The sequence below is a fragment of the Belonocnema kinseyi genome, chromosome 7 (genome assembly GCF_010883055.1).
Source record: "Belonocnema kinseyi isolate 2016_QV_RU_SX_M_011 chromosome 7, B_treatae_v1, whole genome shotgun sequence".
Lineage (NCBI taxonomy): Eukaryota > Metazoa > Arthropoda > Insecta > Hymenoptera > Cynipidae > Belonocnema > Belonocnema kinseyi.
In genome coordinates, this window is record NC_046663.1 from 98,842,964 (window position 1) to 98,856,009 (window position 13,046).

The following is a 13,046-nucleotide window of genomic DNA, read 5'->3' on the forward strand; positions in this document are numbered from 1 at the left end:
GAGGGAGCTCTTCTTAATATTTTGACACCAAAATCATGTCGATACACCTTACCGACTGCGAGTAAAGCCACCCACGCTTTAACTTGACAGACTGTAGATAGTGATGCAGCCGACGAGGAAGAATCATAACCTGAAGAGTTACTAAATGAACCCGCAATTGAAATGCCTTTTTAAATAAGGATAATATCATAAATCCTAACCTTCCAGGAGTAAATGAAGACCCCCTTGTCGATGAGGTTGAGAATATGACAGATTCTTCTGGTAATGGTTCCATAAATAGTTCTATGAAAAAACGCAGTCTTATAATAAAATGGCTAGGGAACGATATTGAACTAGGGTTAAGAGCCTGGGCCAGGCTCGGCGATCGAGCCAGGCCCTGGCCAGATTTAGCGTTTCATTCTAGCTTGATCCAGGCTTGATCACCAGGCCAGGGCCTAGCTTAGCCAGGCTTGGGCCCGGTTAGGCCCACGACCAAATTTCCACACGGGCTTTCCTGGGACAGGACTATTTTGAATGACCATATAGTCAGACACAATCCTCCACATATGTCCTCTGGTTAGATAAACGTGATCAATATGTGAGAATAATAAATATAAGCTTACCCCTTAACTATAAAATATGGCTCCGATATACTGAGAAGGTCCAGAAATACTTGGAGTTAAAGCAGGAGATCCAGACCGTGTGGAGTATGAAGAAGTTTACCACCCACCTGATCGTCATCTCGTCTACTGGGAACGTTCATGCGAGGTGCGTACAAGTCGTAGAAGAGTTGGCGGGTCGAAATACGCTACTACTAATACAGAAAGCGATATTGCTGGAGAAGTGGCCATCCCGTGTACACGGAAAATGACTCTATAAATCACATTTTCTAATTTTTTAAATCTAATTTTTTAGTTTGAATTTTTATATTTTTTCGTGTATCTGTACAATGTCTGTGTGCATGTGTGAAGATGTGTTTGTCTCTTACCGTTTAATGCAAATAAAATCAAGATTTTAAATCGTTGGTCTCAGTTGTTGGCATCAAAACTAGCATTTATAAGAAAGATAGATCCTATGAATGGGCTTTCCAGTGTGAATGTTGAATCCCTATAGGTCTCTCGAGGAGAAACGTCCGGATTCCTATAAACGAACTCTCCAGTATGAATGTTGAATCCATGGGGAATAGACATAAGGAGCAAAAGGCCTGTACATTGACTTCACCAAAAACGAGCATTTTTCTGTCGGATGTACAATAAAGCATCGAAGTGTTAGACCCCGAGCGCGGCGCTAGTTTGACATGGGTATGGATGGCCGCCATCATGGTTTCGTGTAAATATAACCTCAAGGCTCAAACAAAAATAAAAAATTCGTAAATCGTTGAATTAATTTCTTTGAGCCATGACAAGATTATTGAAATATAAAAACTGCTACATTTAAGCGAAAGTTTGGTACCAGTTCTGTGATGCGTAAGAATACAAGATTTGAAGCTGGTAAGTTATATATGTTTCATATTACCATATAATGTAACTTACCTCGTCCATTGCAGGATCACAACGATTAAATGTTCCACGATAAACCAAATTCTTAAAAGCTTTTTTTGTATAAATAATAATTGATCTATTTAAATAAAATATCACAATCCTTAATATGTAATGCAAACTGTGTCAATGTCAACGATGCAAACATAGGCAGCTGCGACTTTATCCCCACGCTGGATAAGCGCCATATACGGGAACGGAAAGTGTTGTAAGCATGACCATACGAGAAAAGTTTGCTCATTTTCGGTTACACTACTTTGGGTTCCTTATGTCTATTCTCCATGGTTGAATCCCTATAAACGGTCTCTCCAGAATAAATGTTTGTATCCATATAAACGGGCTCTCCAGTATGAAGGTTGGATCCCTATAAACGGGCTCTCAAAGACGAATGTTGGAACCCTATAGGGCTCTCCAGGGTGAATTATAATGAATGCGCAAGCAGAACATAGAGTTCCGAAACAACGACTGATACCAACGAAATGTGCAAATCTACCATTTTGAGATTCCAGTATTTTTAATCGTAAATCTTCAAAATTGTAAAAGTTTAAAATGTTGGTCTATAAAAGAAAATATTTCTCATTTAAAACATTTACTATATTACATGATTAAAAATGATAAAATAGGTATGTTTTACGAATTAAAATTATGAATTTTTTATGTTTAACATTTGAAATGTCATCAATTTCAAAGATTTGCAATTCAAAACTCTTGACTTTTGATTTTCAAAATCATGACAATTCAATAATTTGTATTTATACATTTTTCAAAATTAAAGAGCTTCCAATCGTAATTATTCAAAATTGAAGAGTTTCAAATCGCAAATTTTTTAAATTCAAGAATTTTGCATTGTAAGTCTTCAAAGTAAAACTACACATTGAAAAAGATGATCATAGTTACATAAACTTATGATGTAAATCTTGGAAATTAAATAAATTTTAATTTTCACAATTCAAAATTGATCCTTCTCAGAATACACATTAAATATTGAAGAGTCTTCAATTGAAAATCTAAAAACTGCGGAATTTTTCATTGGAAATCTTCAAAATTGTATTGCATAAAAAAAATAATAAAAAAAAACAGTTAACACAACATACCTATAAAATGTCAATCTTAAGCATTAAATAAATCTCAAATTTAAATCTACAAATGGAAAATCTTTTAAAATTGAAAAATTTAAACTGCAAATCGTTAAGATTGAAAACTTCGAATTATAAATCTTCAAAATTGTAGAAATTTGGAGTGTATATCTTTAAAACTAAAGAATTTTCTAAATTTAGAATTTAAAAATTGTGACAGTTTTAAGTTAAAAAATTCAAAATGCTGTCATTTCCGTTATTTACTTTTCAAATTTCATCAATTTGGAATATTCATAGGTGAAAACAATTACTGAACTACATATTGAAAAAAATGATCAAAAATACATACCTTTAAAATATAATTCTTGAAAATTGAATAATTTATAATTCCAAATTTGTAACATTCGAGAATAATTGTCAGTTGTAACTCTTCAAAATTGCAAAATTTTGACTTGAATATATTTCAAAATTTGAAGAGTATTTAATTTTGAAAATTTAAAGTTAAACGATTCGTAATAATAATATTAATAATATGCAATAATTCAAAACCATTTTAATATAATAATTGAATTATATTTTGTAATCAATCCATTCTTTCTTATTCTATTTGCCGTGAACTGTGTTCTCTCAAATACTAGCAGGCCTATTTCTGAGGTCCTTAAGTTGAAGAGAGCGGTAACTGCCCCTTACGGCGTTTTCGGAATTGCAGCATCCCAATCAAAAAAATTAATTTCATTTTCAATAATTAATTAACAGTTTTTAACCGTTTTTTTTTGCAGAAATAAAAATATAATATGCAAATTAGTCAAAAATAATAAAAAATGTTTAGAAAAGGAAATAAAATCCGCGATACACGCGAATACAGATTCGAACAGTTTTTGTTGATTTTATCGGTTTCGTTTATTATTCAGTTAACAGTGTGCTTTCAAATCACGCAAAAATAATATAGTGTATACGTTCTTAGATAAGGAAATACTGCGTATTAAGATAAAATTAGGTAAGAGATTTTTAAAAGCGTTCTCCACTTTCCTTATGAAAGCAAAAATAAAATATTACTCTTATCATTCGTTAATTGTGACTTTAATTGCAGAAAATAATAACTTATCATGATTTAAAGGAAAAAAAGTTTTTGCAAAAATTTCTAAATCATAAAATAATATTTCTCCTAACATCCGTTAATGATGTCGTAAATTCACGAAAATAATAGTTTTTTTTTTGCTTTACACGGGGAAAAATTTGTTGAAAAAACGAAAATTGTTTGAATAAGTAGCAAATATCCTTTAAAATTGTACCACTCTTAACCTTCTTAAATTGTGTCATCATTTACAGATAAAAAATTACTTTTTGCGATTTAAGAAGGAAAAAATGGTTTAAATACATAAAATTGCTTACATAATCGCCAAATAGAATTAAAAATAATGAATACTCTTGAAAATCATCAACTTCGTATAATTTATCTCAAAAGATTTATAAGAGATAAAATTTGTTTGCACAATTCATAATTATTGAAAAATATTTCACAACTCGTTGCTTATCGATTAATAATAATTCATAATCCAAAAATTCCAAAACGCACCATCTTTACAGTGACTTTGACAGAAAACTGTCATCATCAATTTTTTGGGGCTCTTTTACCTGAGCTTTCAAAATTTCCAAATAATGTTAAAAGATTTCAAGAATTTTAAAATATTACGTAATGCATTTTCAGAGAAAATCATAATTTTTCAATCAATTTTACAGGATTTTACAGGACTTTCAGGAGTTTAATCATGTTTCATGAGATTTCAAAAGATACCGAAGGATTGTGACGGAGTTTTAATGATTTTGAGGGAATCTAAGAGATTTTGAGATATTTCGAAATATTCCAAAAAGTCTGACGGGATTTTAATTTAATCACAGAAACCATAAAAGTTAAAATCTGTTGCAGGTGAATATTGGAATGGTTAAAAATTGAACGTATTTCGGCAAAAGTTTCACCGAGGTTAGGAAAATAATTCTCATGTCATCTACTGCGCAGCGAATAAATTTGGGTTAAACGTATAGAATCAATAACAGGAAGCACAAATAAAACATTGTTTTTATTTTCCTTCTGAAATATATTAAGATATTGCAAACGCACTAGAACTTATGTAATACCATATATGTAGCAAGAATCTCGTAATATTTACAAATATTTAACGGAATTGCAAGGGTTTTAATCGATTTTTAGAGGTTTTAAAGAATTTCCTGGAATTTTAAAGGATTATTAGGGATTTTTTATTGTATTTTGAAGATTTTAAGCGATTTTAGGGATTTGTAAACATTTCATGGAATCTCAAAGAATTTTGAAGGATTTTCAAGGAAATATTTACGGTATCTATGGAATTTAAAGGATTTCTTTTCAAATCCGTTGACAATTTGAAAGCTACGTTTATTATTTCTCTTGATTTTTTCCTATAATCGTCCTAATGTAAAGAGTACAGTTGATGAAACTCATCCCTATGTTCGTGCCCTGAAGAGAACTTTTTGCGAAAAAAAGCACAAGATAAGAAAAAATGTCTGAGGATCCAAATTGTTTATCTAAGAAAGTTGTAGAAAAATGTTTCTTTAAACTTTAATCGCGTACTAGTTTTGATATTTCTACACATATATCAAAATTATTTATTGTGAGTTATTTTATTAACAATACAATTTAATGGTGTCATAAAAATAAAGAAATATGTATATAAATCAACAGTTTCAACAACTTTTACATGTAGCTTTTTCCTTTAAAATCGGTATCTTTGAAATAATCTATAATCCGCATTTTTTCTAACTTTCAACGAAAAAGTTTCCAACGAAAAAATTAGTCAAAGTAGGCGCCAAGCTCCTACAAGGAAGGGTTTCATAGCTTATGAAGATAATATCTTTTTGCTTTGCAGATATTGGCGCGTATGCCCTTTTGCTTTGCCAAATGTTGATGCTTGTGCCTGTTTGGAATTTCAAACTTTGGCGCCTATGCGAAATGTTGGCGCTCACGCTCTTTTGAAATTTAAAACTCTGGCGCTTATGCACCATTGCTGTGCCAAACGTTCGCGCTTATATCGAAATTTTTAAACTAAGAGCTGAATTTTCAAAAGAAGAAGATTAATGTTAAACCAAGCATGGAATAATTAAATTTTCATTTAAAAAAATTATTTCAAAAGAATGCAATTAAACGTCTATAAAAAAGATAAATTTACGACCAAAAATGGAACAGTTACATTTTCATTTAAAGAAATTAATTTTCAATAAAAAATCGAATTTTCAGTCAAAGAAATGACTTTTTAACAAAAAGGATTAATTTTTCACATAATATATGAATTTCAACCAAATTTTTTAAGGAATTTGCAGCCTTATAGTTAAATTTCCAGCTACATAAATAAATATTTAACTGATAAGGTAAATTACTCACTAAGACGATTTTTCTGACAACAAATATTTTCTACGCAGAATATATCCTACACAGAAATAAATAGTAAATATTTATCCTAAAAATATTTGTAAAATAATGTACAAAAAATTACTCTAATATATTTCCTACACACAATATTTTCTATATAGAACATGTATATTATATACAGAATTAAATAGTAATATTTTATTATCAAGATATTCTCAATACATTTTACACCAAAATTTAATGTCCAATATTATTCCTGCACAAAATATATTCTATAGAACATAATAAAAACAATCTTCAATATATAGCAAATATTCTAAGTGAGGATGTTCAACACAGGCATATTCTACATACAAATATTAAGTGTGAAACTTTTCCTACATAAAACATTTTTTACATCAAATATTCCCCAAGGGAAAATATAAAAGACAACGTCAGTTATGTCTTAAAGGCAAGTATCGTGAGTGAATTTTACAATATATGTCAAAGATCTAATTTAGAAGGTTAGCTAAAAATATGTATGTTTTCAAAGCATTTTTTATTAAAATGTAAAAAAGGGTCCTACATATCTTCTTTCAGTGTTTTTACGTATCTCGCGTCTTTTAGCGTAATATTTAAATTTTGTATTTTTCACTATAATTTGTTAATTAATTTTAGTAATTTTGAGTATTTTTCTTTGTTTATGATATTTGGAAATTCTTTAATCAATTTTTTCATCCTGTAAATCGTGGAAAGTTATTGTTTTCTGAAATTAATGTCGGCGATAAAACATGTTAAGAGCGATATTTTTTGTCACAGACAATTTTCGATGCTTCAAACAATTAGTGCAACTTGCTCCTTTAATGGAAAAGATGGAGAAAATTCTAGTTTTTGTAAATCTCCTGCACTATATATTTCGTTTATTAAACAGTGTTTTGTTTCGTCAATGAAACCGATACTGAACAATAAGTTAACTAATGTACCAAATACAAAGAAACTAGAACTTCCTCCACCTTTCTATTAAAAGGCGCTAGTGAATGATGATTAATTGTTTAAATAATTGCAAACTGTCTTTCACAAAAAATATTACTTTTATCATTCATTAAATGCGATATCTATTCCAGAAAGCAATAACTGTTTAAAATTTACAAGGGGAAAAAATTGCTTTAAGAAATTAAAATTGTTCATATTATGCCCAAATATCTTTAAAAAATATATAACTTTCAGCATTCTTTAATTGTGCAATCAGTTCCAGGAAATAAAATTTCCTAAGACGTGACCGCATAAATTTTAATTTAGAAAAAGGTAATACGAATTATTTTTTTCCAATTTTCTCGTAAAACGAGCTTCTCTCATTTAAAAAAGCTCGTGGGCAAGGATTATTGATGACCGATTTAAAAATAAAAAGAAGGAATTTTATTTTTCGGAAAGCGAACAAAGTAAAGGAGGGAGGGGGAAATCGATAATTGTAATCAAATTTTTGCAGGTATGAATTAAGACCGCCCTAAGCCTATAATCAGCTTCCCTATTGCCCGGTGTCATTCAATATTTTCAATTTACTTTATGGTATTATACGGATGAGGAGTCCTGCACAAAAGTTAGTCCTACGTTAGTGTGAGAATTTCCTTAACCCGTGTTCTGATACCCTATATTACATATTAAAATATACATAATTAAAATTTGGTAGTTAAAAGTGTGAAAAAAATATACAGTTGCGTTCAGAAATCCTTGATCAATTACATTTTTCTTTCGGCTCGGAGTCGAAGCTTTTGGCTGGGTTTGTCGTGACACAGGGAAGAAGTAAGTATATACGGATAAGTACACATACAGTATGCAATGATGCGTCCAAAGATATGGCAACGTTGCAATCTGTGCTCGAAAAACAAGGTATGATCGACCCATATGATCGACCGTGCATGATGTCTAATATTTGCGCTGTTGCCACAACTTCATCGCTCAAGTCTTCTAACCCTCAACCAGTTCAAAATTTTAATTTTTTCTACAACTTTCCTTCTAAAAATAGGTGGTAAAAAATTCCAAGTTTTTCACAGAACCCCTGTATTGTGTCCTTCCATCGCGTCTCAGTTTTTGAAAACAATTGTCAGAACCGTTTAGGCGTCATGCTAAAATATGTTACACTTTCAATACCTTGGGATAGGTTTACATGAATAAGACGCAATTTTTGAGTTTACTTATCTCAACTTCGAAATGGTCATGCCTTTCTTAATTGCACTAAACGTTAGATGGCACCCTCATAAATCTACAGTCTCAGTTTGGAAAAAATCATGAAAAAATAATTTTATCCGTATAATACCTTAAGGCAAAAATTCTAAATCAAATCGTTTACGTAAATTGTAAAGTTCACGTCATGATTTACTTTCAAGGCATAATTAATATTGTTTTTATATTCCCCCTCGAAAAATAATTTTTTTAAGAAATTTTTTGGGTAGGAATACTTTTGTGCAGAATATGCCTGTGTTGAATATCTTCTCTCAGGGTTCTTGCCATGTAGCAGCAACAATATTTAAAGTAAAATTGTAATCATATTTTGTGTAGAGTGTAATTTATTAGAAATTTTTTAAAAAATGTTTTTAATATGTTGTGTAGAATATATTTTGTGTAGGAACAATATGGGACAATATATTTTTGCATGCCATATTTTTAGAATATCTTTTTCATAAAATATTACTATTTAATTTTGTGTACGAAATATTCTGTGATGATAATCTTTTGTGTAGAGAAAATATAACAGTATTCAATTCGGTGTACGAAATATTATGCGTAGAAAATATTTTGTGTCGGAAAAATATAAACGTTTTAAGCAATAATTAATTCTGTGCAGGAAATATTTGGTGTAGGAAAAAAATAAAATTCTTATACAATATTAAATTCTGTGTAGGAAATATTCTGTATAGAAAAAATGTTGTGTAGGAAAAATATAACAGTATTAAAATCTGTGTAGGAAATATTTGGTGTGGAATATATTTTGTATAGGGAAAATATAATCAGTATACGCTGTGTAAAATATATTTTGTGTAGAATAAAATTGTGTAGAAACAGCGTTTTCCCGTATTTTTAACCTTGAAGAATAAAGGTCTATCAAAAAAGATAAATTTCCGACCAAACATGGAATAGTAAAATTTTTAGTTTAAGAAATTAATTATCAATTTAAAACAATCTAATTTTTAATAAAAGATTATGATTTTTCAACCGAAAAGATTAATTTTTTGCAAAAATAAATTAAATTTTTTTCCACATTATAAATCGTTAAATTACATAGGAAAAAATTTCATTTTGGAGATACCTTTTTCTTGTAAAAGCAATTTGTTTAACATTTCTGCATGTTTACCGGATAAATAAATAATTAATATTTTTTGCATATTACACAAAGTATGAACCATTATGAACTTCATTATAAAACATCCAGATTCTAATAAATAAATAATTGTTACTTTTGAGCATTTCAAAAAAGTGATCTTCATTAGATTCTGAAAGTTCAAATAATGATTTACTTGTGAATTTCACATGTCATATTGAAAAGAAAACATAAATGTCTTCTATTTTTATGTTAAAATCAAGAAAAATATAACATTGAGTGAATTTAAATTTTAGTGGTAAATCTGACATGGAATGACCCATATGTATGTGTATTAATTACACTATTAACGAATGTTAACATTTGAGACTAATCAAAGAGAACGTCGATAAAATTAAAATTTTTTTTCTAATCTCTTACTCTATGTCGCTTAATACTTAGTATTTCCTTTTCTCAAACCGTAAACTCTATATTGTTTAAACAGAAAAACTATTATATACAACAGTCGACAACAACACAGGTAATAACAGTCGCCTCTGAATGCTTTGTTAAAGCTACTATCTGGCACTACACAGGTTTTAAGTCGCTTTTTTCCTTATGGTTCAGAAACTCTCTTAAAATACGATAGGTGTTCAATAAAACCGCCTTCTGATATGCTTCCAGTGTTTTACTGACTCCTAAATATTCAAGATGTTCAGTGCATCTTGCGTGCACATTGCCTGTGGCCGAAGTTAGATTAGGATGAATAGATGCTTGTTTCACATTCCTCCATATCGTCTTTACTTCATGCCTTAGCTCACCATACTTATGGATCTTGGTTATATGAGTTGCTGGATATAATGATCCTTCTAAATAGAAAAATTTCAATATAAGATGTAATCTAAGTTTTCTAAAACGGACATTGGAATATATCTATAGAAAGACATGCATTCTGTTAAGACTCCTAGGTTGAGGATAAATTTTTGATGTATAATGCCTGCCACATCAATATGCCTGTGCGTATATTATCTTTGAGCTATTACGCAACAACCATCAATAATGTGCTGAATTGGTTTTTATCTCCACATATTTGACACTGGCCAACTACATCTTGATGTAACACGTGTTTTCGATAATTTCAGTGCTCACAACCCTGCGCTGAACCCTAATGAAGAATCCTTCCGTTTCTCGAAACATGAAGCCCTTCTTCCAGTGACACCAACTTTGGCATGTTGAGCTACTACACGTGTCTGCCGAAGCAGCCCTCATTGGTCGCTGTTGGCGCACGGTTTAAATAGGGAAGAATTAACAATTATTGAAATTAATATAGATAATTTTTATAAATTGCACATAAATATCAGAAATACGTCATTTGAGATTTAAGAGGAGAACAAAATAATAATACAAAAACCTTGGTTAATGAAATTTATATTCGGCTTTTGATTTTAAAGAATATATGCCATTATTTACAAAATATACGCATTATTATTTTCTTTCAACCTTACATTAAAAATGAGATAATTTCTGGTATTCAGCGACCAATGAGTGCCGCTGTGCCAGGCAAGCGCAGTAGCTAAACATGTCAAAATTGGGATCACTGCCTTCTTCAGCCAAATATTGATTGCTTCTCAATCCATTTGTTATTGATTTAACGTTTTGGGGTGCTCGTCGTAGATGGTTGTTTGTCCCCGTTGCGTTTCTAATTCCTCTATGGTTTCTACCTCGATAATCCAGGCCATCTCTAAACGTCCTAAAGACGTCCTTAGAATGTACCTCTATGTCATATGATTTAACGTCTTTAAGACATCCTTAGGATGTTTATGACTTGTGTGGCAACTGGGTAAGAACCGCTTTACAGATGGTGGTGCAAAGCGCAACATTTCGCTTGCTGTAAAAATAGTCTCGCAACGGTATAACTTCTGACATACACAGTTTCCTGACATTTACAACGCTCCTACCCTATGGGTGTCATGGTAGAACTATCCTTTCAATTGCCAAATTTCTGTGGTGCATCCGGTGCTTCGTCATTTTTACGAGGATAGTTATGCTTAATCGTTCAAGGTCCTCCTTGAAACTTCCAGGCAATAGTCATGCGGCACGGAAGGAAACGCTTGCTTGTAGTCAATGTATGCCATGTGCAAGTTCCTTTGATGTTTACGAGCATGATGTTTAACAGCATCTATGGTGACTAGGTCTTTACTAGCTCACATGTTTTTACAACATCCTTTTTGTTCTTTTGTAAGGATGTCATTCTCGTCGCAGTATGAATATACCTTATCTGCAAAGATATCTGTCAAACATTTATAAATTCTTAGAAGGCAGGCCATCCGTCGAAATTCAGATGGATTTTAATCGTCTAGTTTTTAAGACAACATATACCTATGATATAATATGAGTACATAGTCTGGTATGTGATCAGGATGTTCGATGATCTTTTGAAAATACCTTGCCAACGTAGGATGCACACTTATTAGGTACTTGTACCAGAATTTGTGCACCATGTCCAGACCTTGAGCTTTCCAGTTACTTGCCCTTTTCAAAAACGTTAAAAAATCTGAAACATTATTATCATTATTATTTATCTTTATATATATTACTTATAGAATTAACTTCATACACGCACATACACATCTATAAAAAAGGTGGAAACGGCTCACGCACAAGCCGTCCGTGCACATTCGAATATCTCTGACAAGCTTTTGCTTCTCGAGCGGCGGTCGGATAGGTAAATGGTATGTAACCAGCTCGTACTGCAGCAGCGTAACAGAACGCACCCGACTAGTTGGCTCGCTGTGTGTGGGTACGGACGGCTCGTGCGTGAACCGTTTCCAGCATAGTACACACGCATTTTCTGGTGCGAACACCTTTTAGCCACTATCATTGTTCACACCTAGAGAAAACTTTGGATGATGCGGCGCGTGCTCAGCAATGCTGCCTTCTGAGTTAGATGTAGCGTATTTCGAGCTCCCAGCTCTTCTGAGTCAGGATCCTCTGCTTCAGCTTTGGATTTTTCTGAATCTTCTTAGTATATCGGATTCTAATTTTATTGTTAAGGGGAACGCAGATATCTAGTTTTCTCACGTGTTGAGTACGTTTATCTAACCACGGGACATCTAGAAGATTGTGTCTGACTAGCTCGTCAGTAAGAATAGTCCTGTACCCGTAAAGAAGATAATGTTCGTTCTGTAGTATCTTAACTGGGCTATGTTTGTGGTAAGGCTCAAATCTCTCAAGTAAATCAGTGTTCTGCGAAACTTGTTAGTGAATGATCCTAGCAACATCATTATGTTTGCGCCTGTATTCTTGCAAGGCAAGCATCGTCAACCATAAATGATGTGCTTTATGTTCTCATTGGGATCTCGATAAAGGAGGAATCTGTCAGTAACTGCTGCTATACTGTGAATTTTTTTTGTTAATTCCTTATTTTGATTACCCTGTGCTGGATGGCAATGGAAATCCTTCCATCTCCAGGAAGACTTCTCCCCGCCCTAACTAGAAGTTTGATGCATCACTATCTACACAAGAAAATCTAATGTTTGCGGGTGTTGCTTTTGCAGCAGTGTACCTCGCCACTGAACAGCTAGCTGTTTAGCGTTGAGTTCTCAGTTGTTCTGGAAATCAACAGCTGCCAGTCTTAAGGTATATACAGGTCTATTCTACGGATGTAGTCGTATAGTAAGACTTAAGTCCTGTTTTTCAAATATTCGCGCCATTGTATAACCTGAGAATCACACAATCCTGTACGATTCTTCATCAGTGATCGCCTCAATCAGTGCGTG

General features: G+C 32.0%; 1 protein-coding gene across 10 annotated transcripts in view; it reads left to right on the plus strand.

Annotated features, from left to right (window-relative positions):
- The window catches only part of LOC117176825 (solute carrier family 26 member 10-like), a 106,912-nt gene extending 96,370 nt beyond the window's left edge, over positions 1-10,542 (plus strand). For 6 of the 10 annotated variants that reach the window (XM_033367150.1, XM_033367159.1, XM_033367158.1 and 3 more), the window contains one exon: positions 10,410-10,541. In XM_033367150.1, coding sequence (XP_033223041.1) covers positions 10,410-10,503 — 94 coding nt within the window. In that variant the 3' untranslated portion in view covers positions 10,504-10,541. Of the gene's footprint in view, positions 1-10,409 lie in introns of all 10 variants that reach the window. The other 4 variants (XM_033367155.1, XM_033367154.1, XM_033367152.1 and 1 more) reach the window with 1 other exon arrangement.
- Positions 10,543-13,046: the final 2,504 nt, after the last annotated feature.